An 18,117-nucleotide genomic window follows, 5' to 3' on the forward strand; every position below is an offset into this window, starting at 1 on the left:
GTTCTGTTATAATCTCCACCCGGCACAGCCAGAAGAGGACTGGCCACCCCTCATAGCCTGGTTCCTCTCTAGGTTTCTTCCTAGGTTTTAGCCTTTCTAGGGCCAAAACCCTTTTCCTAGTCACCGTGCTTCTACACCTGCATTTCTTGCTGTTTGGGGTTTTAGGCTGGGTTTCTGTACAGCACTTTGAGATATCAGCTGATGTAAGAAGGGCTATATAAATACATTTGATTTGATTTGATTTAACATGATTTGTGAATGACTACCTTATCTCTGTGCCTCACACATACAATTATCTGTAAGGTCATTTCGAGCAGTGAATTTCAAAAACAGATTCAACCAAAAAGACCAGGGATGTTTTCAAATGCCTCGCAAAGAAGGGCACCGATTGGTAGATGGGTAAAAAAATAAAAAATTAGACAGTGAATATTACTTTGAGCATAGTGAAGTTATTAATTACACTTTGGATGGTATATCAATACACCCGGTCCTTACAAAGATACAGGCATCCTTCCTAACTCCGCTGCTGGAGATTAGGGAAACCGCTCAGGGATTTCACCATGAGGCCAATGGTGACTTTAAAACAGTTACAGAGTTTAATGGCTGTGATAGGAGAAAACTGAGGATGGATGAACAACATTGTAGTCCACAATATTAACTTAATTGACAGAGTGAAAAGAAGGAAGCCTGTACAGAATTTTTTTTTTACAAAAGATGTACCCTGTATTCAACAATGCACTAAAGTAATACTGCAAAAAAATGTGGCAAAGCAATGAACTTTCTTTCCTGAATTAAAAAGTGTTATGTTTGGTGCAGATCCAATACAACACATTACTGAGTACAACTCTCCATATTTTCAAGCATAGTGCTGGCTGAATCATGTTTTATTTTCGTATTTTTATTTAACCTTTATTTAACTAGGCAAGTCAGTAAAGAAAAAAATCTTATTTACAAAGACGGCCTAAGAACAGTGGGTTAACTGCCTTGCTCAGGGGCAGAACGATCTAGCAACCTTTCGGTTACTGGCCCAACGCTCTAACCACTAGGCATGTTATGGGTATGCTTGTAATCTTTAAGAACTGGGGAGTTTGTTTATGAAAAAAATAAACGGAATGGAGCTAAGCACAGGCAAAATCCTAGAGGAAAATCTGGTTCAGTCTGCTTTCCACCAGACACTGGGAGATTAATTAATCTTTCAACAAGACAATAACCTAAAACACAAGGCCAAATCTACACTGGAGTTGCTTACCAAGAAGACAGTGAATGTTCCTGAGTTGCTGAGTTACAGTTTTGACTTAAATCTACTTGAAAATCCATGGCAAGACCTGAACATGTTAATGAGCTTGAAGACTCACAGCTGTAATCACTGCCAAAGGTGCTTCTACAAGTATTGACTCAGAGGTGTGAATATTTACATTATGTGAATGAGATATTTCTGTATTTAATTTTCAGTATATTACCAAAAAATTCCAACAACATATTTTCACTTTGTCATTATGGGGTATTGTGTGTAGATGGGTGAGAAAATAATATATTTAATCAATTTTGAATTCAAGTGGTATGAATACTTTCTGAAGGCACCGTACAAGGGACACATATGCTTGATGCTTGGCCTGGGAACTCATGTCCTTTCATTCCCGTCTTTGTTTACATTTACATTTGACATTTTAGTCATTTAGCAGACGCTCTTATTCAGAGCGACTTACAGTAGTGAATACATTTCATACATTTTTTTCCCCCCTCCGTACTGGCCCCCCGTGGGAGGGCAATGAAGTTCAAAAGTGAGGCTGAGCTTCAGTGGAGGGAATTTACCATCAATATGCTTGAAATGAATGACAACAGAAACTAGCTATTCTTGATAGAGACAGAAATAATCAGGTAAACATAAACAATGCTAGTGAAGTTAGCATGATAGCCAGTTGTGTTGTGTGGCTGAGCTTGATAGCCAGTTGTTCTTTCTTAGATATAAGACACAGTCTAAGTGTTTACTTCAGTATACTGCAAGCGATTGAGAGGGATTCACATGCTTCAGGGTAACTAAAATCCCCTTAAACGTTGTAAGGATATTGGCTGGACCTAGAAAGGCCTCTGGACTCACAAGAGACAGAATGACTCAATTTAGTTATTGAGGCAATTGAGTACAGCCCTGTTTAACAATGGGTATTAGCTCCTATGAAGCAGGGAGCAACTGCAACAGGATTCTTCTGTAACACATAGGAGTATGTCCACAAGATAGAGGCCATTGTCTCTCTGAAAAAAAGGCTAAAGCATAAGGGCAGAGCTGATCAAAAACAGCCAAACAACCTGGCTGCTGTTCTCTCCCATTTGAGAAGCCAGAGGGAGGGAAACCCTTATCTAGCAGAGACAGAGACAGCATGGGCCTGACTAGCTTAAATATAGTACTTACTGCTTTCACCAGAACAATTTCTACTGTCACACCAACAGCATGTTGGGACTTGTGAAGGCTGCTGCTGATAAATGTCAAGCAGAGATGATAACTTTAACAAAGATATTCAAATAGCACCCATATTTTCACACATAACATTTTGACAAACATTTCACATGTATGAGTTTGTATACATCTGAAAACATCTGCCCTCTTGTCTAAAGTTAGTGTTCTGTCTTTTTGAACGTTGTCTTTTATCACACTAGGCCAACTTTAATGTTGTTATCAAAGTAGGCTAAGAAACTTTAATACAACGTTGTGGTGTTTGTTTACCACTTGAGTCAACAAGCAAACGTATTCAATCGTTCAGAGAGCATTCTGGGTGTTTAGGATTAGGTTATAACAACATCACAGCTGATTTTAATTAAAAACTTTCGAAACAAAGCAACATAGCACTGCCTGAATCGAATGAGAAACGTAGGCTACGTGCCTAATTTGCTCTTTGTTAGAAACAATGTGTCCGTTAACGGTTACAATACACAAGCGCTTTGACAGTAAATTGGACACATTTGTAGCAATGGAATGTTGTGACCTCACTCTACCTCCTTCAGTTGGTCGAGTTCCTGCCGAACAGTCTCGAACTCGGTCTCCAACTCGTCATAACGCTGTTTGAGCTGTTGCTTCTCTTCGAGCACCGCCAGCCCGTATTCCGCCGCCTGGATCTTCTCATGAGTCGTCTCGCTCAGCTCCCGGGATAGGCGCTCTAATTCCGCCCGAAACCACTGCGGCCCGGCCTCTGCCACCAGAGTCGCCTCGGGATATTCCTGTTCCTCCACAGACATCTTGGCCAGCCGGTTCCGCTAACAACAGCGACAACGGACCCAGCCCTTGAAGGAGCACTGAAAAATATCCTATAAAAATAAATCAGTGCCTTCTGTATTTGAACTGCATGGCTGTGTTTTTGTCTGTCTCGTCGGGTCCTCCAATGTTTTTGATGTGAACAAAAAGTTCAGCTATCTATCAGCCGGTACCGTTATAAGATTGCATCTTCAGCTCTTTCCATAGTCGATCCCAATCTTCCTCCCCCACCTACGTCATGCCACTAGAGGAAATTAACTAAACGAATACCGTACGTTTCAGGTCTACAATTGTGTGCCATGGGAGATGTAGTTTTTTCCATTATGATTGGATAAAAGACTACGCCCACTGTTTAGCATATGGACTTCAGCTACCATGGTCCTTCGGGAGTTGATGCGCCACTCGGTCTATGGAAGAAACATATGGTAAAACCTTACTGTCAATGGTAACCCCTACAGGCCCACAGTCCCCTGGAAACACGGATTCTTTAACAAGACTACCATCTAGGGATTTAAAAACAATACTGCAGTACAGTTATGATCGAGTTATTACAAGTACAATGTGGTTAATCTGTGTGAAGGCCCATCTGTGCTTGCCTGACGACTCACACTAAATTATTCTGCTGCTACAGTACTTACTAGAGAATTACTTCTCGGTATTGTTATATCATCATCAGAACATCATAGCATTAAAGAGCTCAGTGCAAAAAAGTAAGCATGAGTCATTTCCCACATGACTATACTCATTTGAAATCAGGACATAGGGCAAGATTATGATTTTTAGATGATTTATATACTAATTAAAAATAATGATTGAGTTTGTTGTTGTGGTCAGTTACAGGGGTTCAGTATGTGGTGGTGTTCAAAAGAATGGTCGAGTTCTGTCTGTGGTCAGTTACGGGAGATCAGGTGACTGTAGAATGGCACTAGACCAATGAAACATACCAGCGCTAGGGTGTGTCCCCTCAGGATTTCCAGGTAGACGGACATAGACCACGGGCTCTCCTTTTGAAGGCTGCCCGAAGAGGTTGCTCTGGAACGTACAGTTATGAATACAACTACGGTACTGTTCCCTGAAGGAGGAAATAAGGTATAACATACTATTGGGAGTCAATAACCAATCTTTTACACCTGAAGCAAACTGAAACGATGCCCATCGTCCCAATAGATGCAGAGCCCGCCTTCGGAAGCCCCGCCTTCCTATCTATAATACCAGGGCTAGCATCCATTCCTCAATTCAGTACCACTCTTCAGCGAGCCCAAACCCCCTGTCCGTTATATTCATAACCTTACATTCCCTTTCAGTCGGTCACTCGGTATAACATACTATGGGGACATACAATCAAGCCAGCTCAGAGGGTACCAAACTAGGAGGCCCACGGCAGCCCATGCACATATAGGTTCCACCGGCTCCAAAAAAGGGTTACAGAAGCCAAATCTCAGAGCCTCATAGGGCCTGAGCCCCATATAGGGAACCAGAACCTGCTGCAACTTTGCTAATTTCAGCTTGCTCCTTTAACCTGACACCACTGACACGATAACACTGTAGCCCAAGTCTCCAGACCCCACGGTTCCCAAAAAAACACTTACCTTGAGAGACTGAAATGTCAGAACTAGTACAAGGAATCTCAAGTCCAAAACAACAGGACACCTGTCGTGACTTGGTAAAGCGCACACATGCACACCTGAGTCGATGAACCACTGCAGCCCGAGGCTCAAACCCACAGGAAATCTGCAGTAACCTGGAAACTGTGTACTTGCGGGCTGCCACGGCAGCCCAAGGCTCACCTCAAGCCCACAGGAAACTGTTAACCCGGACAAAAATGCTACCTAACATCGACCCAAGTCCATAGAACCCTATTGGTTCCAAAAAGGCTCACACTAAGACCTGAGGAGTTTGGAATGACAGAACTCACACAATGAACCCACAGGGGAACTGTGTTAACCCAGATAAATGTGCAACCTGTGCGCAATGCCTAACACCCACTTTCAGACCAGCCATAAGAACACTATGAGCCACACTGGGAGCAGTTACGTCCAAGCAATAAAACCCCACAAAGGCATGTGGAGAACCCCAACTCGCTGCAGCACAGATATCACCAATTGTTATGCCCTTGAACAATGTCCAAGAAGCTACCACACCCCTAGTGGACTGAGTACACACAGCGCTAGGCAACTCTTGTCCTTTGCTGTCAGATGCTGGCATATGCCTCCACAATCCAATGAGAAAGACCCTGCTTAGAAAGCACACTACCCTGAGCTAGATTAGCAAAACAGACCAAAAAAATCTGGTGACAAACACGGATATCCTTGGTCCTATCCAAATACGTGCGGAAATTCCTGTAGTCCACAATCATCTCCTTTGTCTTGATCACGTTGAGGGAGAGGTTGTTGTCCTGGCACCACAAGGCCAGGTCTCTGACCTCCTCCCTATAGGCTGTCCGACTGGCCCTGCGGCCTTGTGAATGTTGAACTGTTTAAAGGTTTTACTTACATCGGCTGCAGAGAGCGTGATCACACAGTCCTCCTGAACAGCTGGTGCTCTCATGCATGTTTCAGTGTTATTTTCCTCGAAGCAAGCATAGAAGTAGTTTAGCTCGTCTGGTAGGCTTGTGTCACTGGGAAGCTCTCGGCTGTGCTTCCCTTTGTAGTCTGTAATGGTTTGCAAGCCCTGCTACATCCGATGAGCGTCAGAGCCGGAGTAGTACGATTCGATCTTAGTCCTGTATTGACGCTTTGCCTTTTTGATGGTTCGTCGGAGGGCATAGCGAGATTTCTTAGAAGCTTCCAGGTTATAGTCCCTGTCGTGTCTTTGGCATCATTAAAACTGAAGACATATTTATCAAATAACTCTCTGTAATTATTATTGCACGAACCGAGTCTTCCCTATGAGTCATCTATACATCAATTGTCTTAAAATCATTTATTTACTAACTAAGTAATTCACAGAAATGCGTAACAAACAGTAGATATCGTTACAAAGAAATGATAGAGGAATGTGCCCTAGTGGGCTAAACCGGCATGGCGGCTTGTTAGACAAAAGGGGAGTGGGGGTCAGCTGAGAAGGCACTACAGAGTTGATAATTATAACAATTGAAATGCTAATCCTTTGCACATGAACGCTCACTCATTCGGGAACAATTGCAATCAATATATATATTTACGCTCAGTGTGTCGTCGGGATCTCTGTTGAAAAGTTTGTTTCTGTTGGAGAGTTTGTCCGCTCTCTCTCTCTCTCTGTCGTGGTTAGAATGGGTAGTTCAGAGTGACATTCATTCATGTCGTTATAGAATAGATGTTTTCGGCTGTTGTCGGTCTTCGCATTCAATGATACCGAATTCCTAGCTGCAGACTAGTAATTAATATCAAAGACTTGTTCTTATTCTGTCCGTATCGATAGTCTAAGAGTTTAACCACGTGGTATGGTTAAAGTTCAGAAAGAGGAATGCATGGTCAAACCTTGGCCCTCTCGTTATCGAGGTAAGCTGGTTTCCAACATTTAGCCATCTCGTAATTGAGGTAAGTTCAGTCTCCAACCTTTAGCCATCTCGTAATTGAGGTAAGCTCGGTCTGGTGATAGAAAACCAAGGTAGGGGTTTTATTTGGAAGAGCAGAAAAAGGCTGTCTCATGACGCCAGGTCCTGTCTGTGTCCCTGGGGGCGTGCCAAGGACTTAGTTAAGACTCCAAAGGGAAATGGAGTTTCCTTCATTAAACAGTCCAAAATCACATTACACAATTTCACAAACAGTTCCATCCTTATTCATTCATTTTATACAACCATTTAGATGTAAGTCTCATAGCTGAGGCTATTGTATAAACATGATTATGGTAATGTGGCCGTAATGTCTCTCATGAGTTTCACAAAATTGTACCAAATGGACCAGTTCATAGCTGGATTCTTCACTGATCTTTTATACCTTCTCCAGAACCTGAATGTCGTTCGGTTCTCCAGTTCTGTGAGGTGGAAGAACTCCTTTGTTCTCTCTATACTGGGGCCATGAGGAGAGGGTCTCCTCGTAGGAATTTACGACCGCTCTTACAGAGCCTGGTGTCAGAAGTATAGAGGTCGGGGGATGGTGCTCGCAGTGTCCAAAGAGGGCAACGTCATGACATCCCACTCCATGAAAGCAGCAGCTCTAGCCTTTAACTCAGTGCGGATGTTGCCTGTAATCCATGGCTTCTGGTTGAGGTATGTACGCACGGTCACTGTGGGGACAACGTCATCAATGCACTTATTGATAAAGCCAGTGACTGATGTGGTGTACTCCTCAATGCCGTTGGAGGAGACCCGGAACATATTCCAGTCTGTGCTAGCAAAACAGTCCTGTAGCTTAGCATCTGCTTCATCTGACCACTTTTTTGTTGATCTAGTCACTGGTGCTTCCTGCTTTAATTTTTGCTTGTAAGCAGGAATCAGGAGGATAGAATTATGGTCAGATTTGCCAAATGGAGGGCGAGGGAGAGTTTTGAATGTGTCTCTGTGTGTGGAGTAAAGGTGTTCCAGAGTTTTATTTCCTCTGGTTGCACATTAACATGCTGATAGAAATTTGGTAAAATGGATTTAAGTTTCCCTGCATTAAAGTCCCCGGCTTCTAGGAGCGCCACCTCTGGGTCAGCGTTTTCTTGTTTGCTTATGGCGGAATACAGCTCATTCAATGCTGTCTTAGTGCCAGCCTCTGACTGTGGTGATATGTAAACAGCTACGAAAAATACAGGTGAAAACTCTCTAGGTAAATAGTGTGGTCAACAGCTTATCATGAGATACTCTACCTCAGACGAGCAATAACTCAAGGCTTCCTTAGATATCGTGTAAGAGCTGTTATTTACAAAAATACATAGTCTGCCGCCCCTTGTCTTACAAGACACCGCTGTTCTATCCTGCCGGTACAGCATATAACCAGCCAGCTGTCAGAAGGTGAGTGTAGCTGGTGCATGAAGTCAGGCGCAGGAGAGCAAAATGAGTGACCAATGTACTTTACTCAAAAATAAAGACACAAGGTAACAAATACACTTGACCAATAACAAACGGTAAATATTACGCACGGGTGAAACAGCACCCGTCGAAAAACCAGCCATCATGTACCGAAATGAACATAGAAACAATCACGCACAAAAACATGGGGGAAACAGAGGGTTAAATACATGAACATGTAATTGGGGAATGAAAACCAGGTGTGTAGAAACAAAGACCAAACCAATGGAAAATGAAAGGTGGATCAGCGATGGATAGAAGACCGATGACGTCGACCGCCGAACGCCGCCCGAACAAGGAGAGGGATCGACTTCGGCGGAAGTCGTGACACCAGCTGTATGTTGATAATGTCGTCGTTCAGCCACGACTCCGTGAAGCATAAGATATTACAGTTTTGAATATCTCGTAGGTAGTTTAATCTTGTGCGTAGGTCATCGATTTTATTCTCCAAAGATTGCATGTTTGCTAGCAGACTGGAAGGAATTGGGGGTTTATTCGATCGCTTATGAATTCTCAGAAGGCAGCCAGCCTTTTGGCACATTTTTCTCCGCCTCCTCTTCACGCAAATCCCGGGGAACTGGGCCTGTTCCCGAGAAAGCAGTATATCGTTCGCGTCGGGCTCGTCAGACTCATTAAAGGGAAAAAAGGATTCTGCCAGTCCGTGGTGAGTAATCGCAGTCCTGTTATTTTCGGTCATAAGAGATGGTAGCAGCAACATTATGTACAAAACAAGTAAAAAAATAATTTACAAAAACCGCAAAGAAACAAACAAAAAACACAATCAGTTGGAGACAGGTAAAACGTCTGCTTTCTTCTCTGCCACCATTTTATAGAGGGCGCACATTCGAGGGTAAACCCCTAGCCATCAAATTCAACCTTTCAGGGGCCAAACCCACACATCCCATATCTGAGGTCGTAGGTGACAAATTCTCCCATAACGCCTGCGACAATAAATCCCGACGACACGGAACCCCCAACGGGTCCCCGGCCAACTACTCGACGGGTAGCCACCAAAATCAACAACAGACCCTCCTGACGGACCCTCTCCAGTGGCCTGAATTAGGTCCCCTGGAGGAACGCATAGTGCAGGGTCCGAGGCCACTGATATGCCAAAGCATCCTTTCCCAACAGATCATCCAGATCCCTTATTGAGAAGAACAGATGGCAATACGCATTTTTTTTGCGATACGTAAGAGCTACATCGGCCCTGCCGAACCAGCTCCATATGTGGGTCACCACCGAGGAGTGCAGTCTCCAATCCTTACAGATAGGATCCCCCCCCCCCCCCCCCCCCCCCCCCCCCGTACTTCTCCATATGAGCAGATAACGGGCCATCATACACAATACCTGCTGGCACAAGTGAAAAGGCAGAGTGCCCAGCTGAAACCGCACCAGACAGAGCCGGAATGCGACCCTCTTCTGTTGGGATAAAAATGCATAATTCAGAACCAAGTCCACAACAAGATCCAGAAACTGAATGCGCTGAGCCGGAGTTAAACAACTTTACTTGTGATTCACTATGAACCCCAGAAATCAGATGTCAATGGACGTTGAAAAGTAGTTTAAATTTGGTCAGTCTTCCCTGGCCTTGATTTCAAAGTCCACAGACAATGTTTTTTGTTATGGTCCGGAGCAGCTTTAATTTCAATGTACACAGACATAGATTTTTGAACATAGATTGTTTTGCAGGGGGTACCGGCCTTGATTTGGTCCAAACATAGACGTCCATAGACCGGACCAAATCTGAACCAATCATAGATGTCTATGTTTCACAAGTTTGGAAAGAACAGTACAGTACAGTGAAGCACAGCAGAGTACAGTAGAGTACAGTACAGTTAAGGAAAGTTGAGTACAGTAAAGTAGAAAATAGATCGTTCAGTACAGCAGAGCACACTGGACTTGAGTACAGTATAATGTACTGTAATCTACTGAACTATATTCTACTTTACTGTACTCTACTGTACTCTACTCAACTGTTCTGTGCAGTGCTGTACTCTACTGAGCTCTACTGCACTGTACTTTGATGTTCAAACTTATGAAACATAGACGTCTATGATTGGTTCAGATTTTTTATGGACCAACCAAATTTGGTCTGGTTTGGGGGCGGATCTCATTAAAATAATAGCCATTGTGTAGAATAATACCCACATTTTCAAAATAGGATATTGCATTGTTGTATCTTTGTGTACATATTCAGGCTATATCACCATGAAGAGAATGATATTCATAGCCATAATTGATGCATTTCTGTACAGTACAGATCAGGGACCCATGATGAAATTCCATTACAGCAATTCTGTTACTGGGTGTAAATCCACTTCACTTACTGTAGTTCATTAACAAAATGTTAAAAAATCTAAGTCAAGGTGTCATGTCATAGCTGACACCCCATTCTTTCTGCAGACATCATTGAATCTTAATTCAGATAAAAAATTTAACCGTTTTGGAAAATTTGGTCACATAACAAATTGAGGTAGATTGTACCGAAATCCTGTTACCAAACTTTTCATCTGCACAGTTCTTCCAGTAAATGTGTTTTGTAAGTGTGCATTGTTAAAAGTAGAGCATAGAGTTGTATGGTTTGTGAAATCAATGTTTTTTGTTTGGCGTACATTTTAAAGTGAAAAATATGAGTCTCAGCATTATTCAGTAACTGTTTTCAATGGGAGCTCATTATGGCAGTGGCTTTATTATTCAGTAACTGTGGAATTGCCGAACAATAAAGTCACTGCCCTAATGAGCTCCCATTGAAATCTGTGGGTTGCACCACGCTGCCATACCAGGCTACCTGGTAGAGTGGAGAGAAACTGGACAAACAAACAGACATCAATCACATTACCATCCATTCAGGAATTGGAGGACTTGTTGTACTTTCAAGTAAGATTGCTGTTATACCACAGTCAAATGAGGTGGTACCATATTCTTGAGTTGATGTTAAAAAAGATTTAGCCTACTTCTAAAGGCCCCTTTCACTTGGCTTGCCTGGCTAAAGCAACAGACTCTTGCTGACACCGACTATCACTTGGCCCCTTCACTCGACAGAACTGCCATCTGCCTTTACAAAAAAAGATTGCCGTTTTGAAACTGCTGTAAAAGTGCAGTAACTGCAGTCGACTGGGGTATTTTGGATGCAGTAATTGAACTGCAGTTACACTGCAAAATTACTGGCGCAATCTTTTTTATTTTGTTTTGGACACAGTACTTGCAGCATACTGCAGTTACACTGCACTCCGGAAGCAATCTTTTTTCGTAAGGGTAAGCCTAACATAACAAATTATACAGACCCTTATGAAAAAGATTGCAGTCAGATTGCAGTGTAACTGCATTTAGAGTGCAGTATAACTACAATTCAACTGCAGTACACTGCAGATATTCTGCAATTACTGCGGCCAAGATACCACAGTCGACTGCATTTACTGCACTTTTACTGCAGGTTCAAAACTGCCTTTTTTTGTAAGGGGAATTATATTCATTCATGCTACAATGAACGTATTTTGTACTTACATTGTTTAGTCCATTGAGACAAACTGTGTACAAAAACGTGAGTAGCCCTACCTAAACAAAACTGGTGTCATTGTCCTGGTATGGTGACACTGATAGTTTCACGGAACTGGTGACGGTTGTGGCTAGATGGAGAATTATTAACGTAGCAGGTTAGGAGAATTAGAGTAGCAGGTTAGGAGAATTAACGTTGCAGGTTAGGAGAATTAGAGTAGCAGGGTAGGAGAATTAATGTTGCAGGTTAGGAGTATTAACGTTGCAGGTTAGGAGAATTAGGTTAACCTCTCTTGGGTAGGGGGCAGTATTTTCACGTCCGGATGAAAAGCGTGCTCAAAGTAAACTGCCTGTTACTCAGGCCCAGAAGCTATGATATGCATATAATTGGTAGATTTGGATAGAAAACACTCAAAAGTTTCTAAAACTGTTAAAATAATGTCTGTGAGTATAACAGAACTGATATGGCAGGCGAAACACCGAGGACAAACCATTTTTTTTTTAAATTCAGCCTACCATTGTTTCCAATGGTTTTCATGTTTATTATGAGTCGAAGTCCTCCCAGATTGCAGTTCTTAGGGCTTCCACTAGATGTCAACAGTCTTTAGAAAGAGTTTCAGGCTGGTTTTTGGAAAAAGGAGCTAGAAGTTGTCGTTTTTCGAAGTGGCTCCCATTTTGGCTGTAGTGTTTCCATGCGCGTGGGTGAAAGCACGTTCTTTGTTATTTATCTCCGGTAATGAACATACTATTCTCCATCTTAAATTGTATCATTTATTTACGTATTAGGGTACCTGAAGTTTGATTATAAACGTTGTTTGACTTGTTTGGATAAGTTTATTGGTAACATTTGGGATTCATTTTGTATGCATTTTGAAGGAGGGAAACCGGTGGATTATTGAATGAAGCGCGCCAGCTAAACTGAGTTTTTATGGATATAAAGAAGGACTTTATCGAACAAAAGGACCATTTGTGATGTAACTGGGACCTTTTGGAGTGTCAACAGAAGAAGATCTTCAAAGGTAAGGCATTTATTATATCGCTATTTCTGACTTTCGTGTCGCACCTGCCTGGTTGAAAAAAGTTTTTCATGCTTTTGTATGCGGGGCGCTGTCCTCAGATAATCGCATGGTGTGCTTTTGCCGTAAAGCCTTTTTGAAATCTGACACAGCGGCTGGATTAACAAGAAGTTAAGCTTTATTTTGATGTATAATACTTGTATTTTCATGAATGTTAAATATTTATATTTCTGTAATTTGAATTTCGCGCTCTGCAATTTCACCTGATGTTGGCCAGGTGGGACGCTACCGTCCCACCTGCCTATAAGAAGTTTTTAAGGTTAGAAAAAGAGTTAAGTTTAGCTAAAATGCTGTAATCCATCTAGCCACAACCTCATTGTCTACAAAGTGCTTCCTCAATCTGTGACCGTTGCGTAGATATTATTTTGGGGTCTGTGAGAGCTTGTATAGTATATTTACAATCGAGTCTCAGCACCTAACCATTTTATAGAATCCTGGAGTGCTGGACCTCTTTGTTTATCAAAATAAGAGTTCCCTTTAAAAAACATGCTACATTTTGGCAGTGGTGGAAAAAGTACCCAATTGTCATACTTGAGTAAAAGTAAAGATACCTTCATAGAAAATGACTCAAGTAAAAGTAAAAGTCACCCAGTAAAATCTACTTGAGTAAAAGTCTAAAAGTATTTGGTTTTAAATATACTTAAGTATCAAAAGTAAAAGTATAAATAATTTACTCAGTTAGGATTACTCAGTAGGGTCTGTAAAATCACCACTGAGAATACTAAACATTAGGAACACCTTCCTAATATTGATTTGCAACATCCACCACAACCCCAAGATGCTGTAATGCCAGGTATTTCTAAATCTGAAGTAATGTATCCTCTAATTCTATTTCATGCTGGCTTAAGGAATCCATCATCTTCAAATTTAAAGTAACGCAATTACTACTACTAACTTTATGTTGTATATCTCTCAATTACTGTCCAATGTGACCTTAAGTTCACTGGCACTATCACATGCTTAAAACCACAGCAGTTGATGGCCATTCTAGGGAAATTTGGCATAACCTCTTCGCTGTCATAAAACAGACTGTCATTTCTGACTCGCATTTCTGACTCGCAAAAAAACGCAGTGCACATTAACCTAATTTGTTCCTTCAGATGTAACTTCAACAGATCATTCTACCCATTCATTATTCTGTCATTGCTTAATATGTTATAATCCTCTTTAGTTAGTGGAGATGGAACACACTGGGAAAAAACTAGTTAAATCAACGTTGTTTCCACATCATTTCAACCCCCAAAAATCAATGTGATGACATTAAATGAACGTGGAAAACAAATTTGATTCTTCATCTGCGGGATTGTCTGAGACCAGCCACACGGACAGCTGATGAAACTGTGGATTTGCACAACTGAAGAAATTTTTGCACAAACTGTCAGAAACTGTCTCAGGGTAGCTCATCATCCTCACCAGGGTCTTGGCCTGACTGCAGTTTGGCACTGTAACTGACTTCAGTGGGCAAATGCTCACCGGCACGCTGGAGAAGTGTACTCTTCTCAGATAAATTCCAGTTTCAATTGTACCTGGCAAATTACAGACAGTGTGTATGGGAGAGCAGTTTGCTGGTGTCAACATTGTGCCCCATAGTGATGGCGGGGTTATGGTATTGGTAGGTATAAGCTACTGACAATGAACACAATTGCATTTTATTGATGGCAATTAGAATAAACAGAGATACCTATACATTTTAGTCATTCAGCAGATGCTCTTATCTAGAGCGACTTACAGTAGTGAGCGCATACATTTTTATTTGTACTGGTCCCCCGTGGGAGTTGAACCCACAACCCTGGCATCGTAAATGCCATGCTCTACTAACTGAGCCACACGGGACATTGTCATGCCAGTCATCCTCCGCCATCACATACTGTTTCAGCATGATAATGCACAGCCCCACGCCACAAGGATCTGTACACAATTCCTGGAAGCTGAAAATGTCCCAGTTCTTCCATGGCCTGAATACTCACCAGATATGTCACCCAGCGTGTTTCAGTTCCCACCAATATCCAGCAACGTTGCACAGCCATTTAAGAGGAGTGAAACAACATTCCACAGGCCACAATCATTTGCCTGATCAACTCTATTTGAAGGAGATGTGTCACTGCATGAGGCAAATGGTGGTCACACCAGATACTGACTGGTATTCTGATCCACACCCCTACCTTTTTTTAAGTATCTGTGACCAACAGATGCATATCTGTATTCCCAGTCATGTGAAATCCATAGGCCAGGGCCTAATGAATTTATTTCAATTGACTGATTTCCTTATGTGAACTGTAAAATCTTAGAAATTGTTGCATGTTGTGTTTGTATTATTGTTCCTTGTATATTCTACAGACTCTACTGAGTACTCCCAACCCCACTTTTAGATCGGCACAAATAAAAAATGTTTCACTATAAAGCCTAATATTTTCAACATACAAGCCTGAACATTGTATTGTCAAGGGTGGTCTTAAAATAATTTGTTTAAAAACATATATATATTTTTTTTCATAAATTCCTTCTTGCATTTGCTTATAAGTGAAAAAAATGTCATCGACTGATTACAATGTGATATTTGTTACGTTATCCACCTTGCAATGTTTTATTTTGAAGGTTTCCTCATTACCATAGTAAACTGACGTCGTCGTTAGTGTCGCTAGCGTAATAGTAGTGATGCAGGAGGTGAACAAATCGAAATGATAAAAGGCTACAGATGAAAGGGGAAAGTATCTTCAATCTTGAACCTAGGGGAAATGGTTGTTGCTTGCTAGCGTTCACAAGCACCGCGTTAGCAACAAAATAGCCTAAACGTTTCCTTGAAAATGTCTAAAATGCAGCTGTTGCAGGTTTATCTAAGCGAACGGTTAACAGCGGTGGCTGTTGAGATATTTGGAGCAGTGGAAAATACCATAGCAGAGTACCAGGAAGAAATCTCCCGTTCGAAGGAGGAGATCGATCGTCTACGGAAGCTGCTGGATTTGGTTTTCCAACCCGACATAAAGCTACAGAGAGCAGGTTAGTAGTTAGCCCTTATAATGGACTAAAGGAACCCAACTTTACTCCGTAAGGACCTTACAAGTTCTGTGTAAAGGCAAATTGGCACTCGAAGCCCAAATACTCCATGTAAATATGAATCGATTCTCAATTGCGGCATGGTTCTAGAAACATAAATCTCCATATTTTAATATCACATCAAAATAATTTAACAAATGAAAAATACACACATACTGTACACTGTTTTACCCGGTTTTAACAGTTGCAGCAGACATTTTCAGTGACAACATGTTTGTGGCGTCCGTCTTCCATTAACACAGGGGTTCGCAGACAGCTAATAGCACAGGTAGTCTACTGTCTTCTGTCTTCCGTAAACAAGTGCTGTAACATGAACATATCATATGGCCTTGTGGGAACCTAACCCGATAAAAGGTGTGTAATTGAACCTTATTGTTTGTAGAAAATTATTTCTCGCTGATTATAAAGATGTTTCTTGTGTTTCCAAAATCGTACCGAAAGCGATGCGTATTGATATTTAGAGCAAGCATCGGGGCTCTTAGCAAAACTCCCCTGGTCAGATCAGAACATACTATCGTCAATAGGCGCTGAAGCAGCTAGTGTCTATGAATGGATAGTTAGTAGTGAATGATGACCGCTGCAAGCTAGCTCAATCAATGTGATTGAACCAACCAGGCCTGCCAATCAACTGATTGACTACTAATTTTTTATCCAATCCTCTCAGACCCCCAGCAGCTCACTCTCCCTGTCGCTGAAGAGGAGGTTCTTCCTGAGAAGCAGCACTGTGAGCAGGAGTGGAGCCCCAGTCTGGGCCAGGAGGACCCAGAGCCCACTCAGATTAAAGAGGAACAGGAGGAGTTTGGGACCAGTCAGGAGGAAGAGCAGCTTGAAGGGCTGGAGTCTGATATCAAAGAGGTCATATTCTCTCCTCCCTCTCCTCCCCAGCCCTCACATCATTCCCAAACCCAAACTGTGGAGAACAGAGAGAGGGACGCTCTACCCAGCAAAACAACTGAAGAGATCAAAACGGAACCGGATGGAGAGGGCTATGGAGAATCTGAAGCAAACAATGAATTACAGCCCCTCTCTCCAGTAAATACCGACTATTCTGCAGCTCAGATTGGGAACAGTCAAAGGGACAGTAGAGGGTTAATGTCAGGGTTACAGCCACTCAAATCAAAGACAACATGGACAATGAAAGTACAAAGCTCTATTAAGACCAGGGAAGCCAGTGAGTTGAAAGTTCCATTGAGGGCGGCTCACTCAGGGGAGAGACCACACAGGTGTCCTGTCTGCAGGAAATGCTTTCTGAAAAGTAGCATTTTAAAAACTCATCAGAGAATTCACACTGGGGAGAAACCATATTGTTGCAATGTATGTGGCAAATGCTTCAGCCGGATGGGACACCTGACTGAGCATATGAGAACTCACACTGGGGAGAAACCGTATCAGTGCAAAGAATGTGGCAAATGCTTCAGCCGGATGAGAAACCTGACTGTTCATATGAGGACTCACACAGATGAGAGACCATATAAGTGCCCCATGTGTGTAGAATGCTTCAGATCAGCAAGTCATCTAAAATGGCACCAGCGAAGACATCACACAGGAGAGAAACCACATTGCTGACTTTGTGGTAAATGCTTCACTTGTAAGAACTGAGGATGAGAATGAACCCAGAGGGATAAACATGACAGTGCTGCTTGGGGCAAAATTCTACTCTCACTTGTAGGAGGACCTTTCCATTGTAAAACGCTGATGTTTCATAACCCTTCTGAGCATGGCACAAATGTATATGCTGTAATAAGTTTTTCAGAACCTAGTAGTTATTTGGCAATTCCAGCATTATTTGCACGCAAAAATCACAATTTATATGTCTCACAGAATGGACAAACAAAATGTAAATGAAACCTTTGATGTGTGTCTATAGTACCCCCTGGGGGGAGTGTTTACCCCCTAAAAGCAGACTTGTAAATATTGACATGTTGGACAAATAAAGCAAATAAGGAGTGTTCTGGATGTTACACACCCTCTGTTCTGAGAGGATGTTACACACCCTCTGTTCTGTTCTGAGAGGATGTTACACACCCTCTGTTCTGTTCTGAGAGGATGTTACACACCCTCTGTTCTGAGAGGATGTTACACACCCTCTGTTCTGTTCTGAGAGGATGTTACACACCCTCTGTTCTGAGAGGATGTTACACACCCTCTGTTCTGAGAGGATGTTACACACCCTCTGTTCTGAGAGGATGTTACACACCCTCTGTTCTGAGAGGATGTTACACACCCTCTGTTCTGAGAGGATGTTACACACCCTCTGTTCTGTTCTGAGAGGATGT

General features: G+C 42.2%; 2 protein-coding genes across 5 annotated transcripts in view; one reads left to right on the top strand and one right to left on the bottom strand.

Moving 5' to 3' along the window:
* Positions 1-3,486, bottom strand: part of LOC115150237 (protein bicaudal D homolog 2-like) — a 41,380-nt gene extending 37,894 nt beyond the window's left edge. For all 4 annotated transcript variants that reach the window (XM_029693324.1, XM_029693325.1, XM_029693322.1 and 1 more), the window contains exon 1: positions 2,989-3,486. In XM_029693324.1, the coding sequence (XP_029549184.1) occupies positions 2,989-3,228 (240 nt within the window). In that variant the 5' untranslated portion in view covers positions 3,229-3,486. The remainder of the gene's footprint in view (positions 1-2,988) is intronic.
* Positions 3,487-15,450: 11,964 nt separating this feature from the next.
* LOC115150239 (zinc finger and SCAN domain-containing protein 2-like) lies at positions 15,451-17,792 on the top strand. Its single transcript, XM_029693326.1, has 2 exons — positions 15,451-15,784; positions 16,506-17,792. The coding sequence occupies exons 1-2, from the start codon at positions 15,592-15,594 to the stop codon at positions 17,405-17,407; spliced, it is 1,095 nt and encodes a 364-aa protein (XP_029549186.1). The 5' UTR covers positions 15,451-15,591; the 3' UTR covers positions 17,408-17,792.
* The last annotated feature ends 325 nt before the right edge of the window (positions 17,793-18,117 follow it).

The sequence above is a fragment of the Salmo trutta genome, chromosome 16, assembly GCF_901001165.1.
Source record: "Salmo trutta chromosome 16, fSalTru1.1, whole genome shotgun sequence".
NCBI classification, from domain to species: domain Eukaryota; kingdom Metazoa; phylum Chordata; class Actinopteri; order Salmoniformes; family Salmonidae; genus Salmo; species Salmo trutta.

Bases quoted from the DNA above. Each gene is read 5' to 3' on its own strand.
- LOC115150239 (XM_029693326.1), top strand. From the start codon at position 15,592: ATGTCTAAAATGCAGCTGTTGCAGGTTTATCTAAGCGAACGGTTAACA. The intron at 15,785-16,505 runs GTTAGTAGTTAG...CAATCCTCTCAG, and splicing joins CATAAAGCTACAGAGAGCAG to ACCCCCAGCAGCTCACTCTC.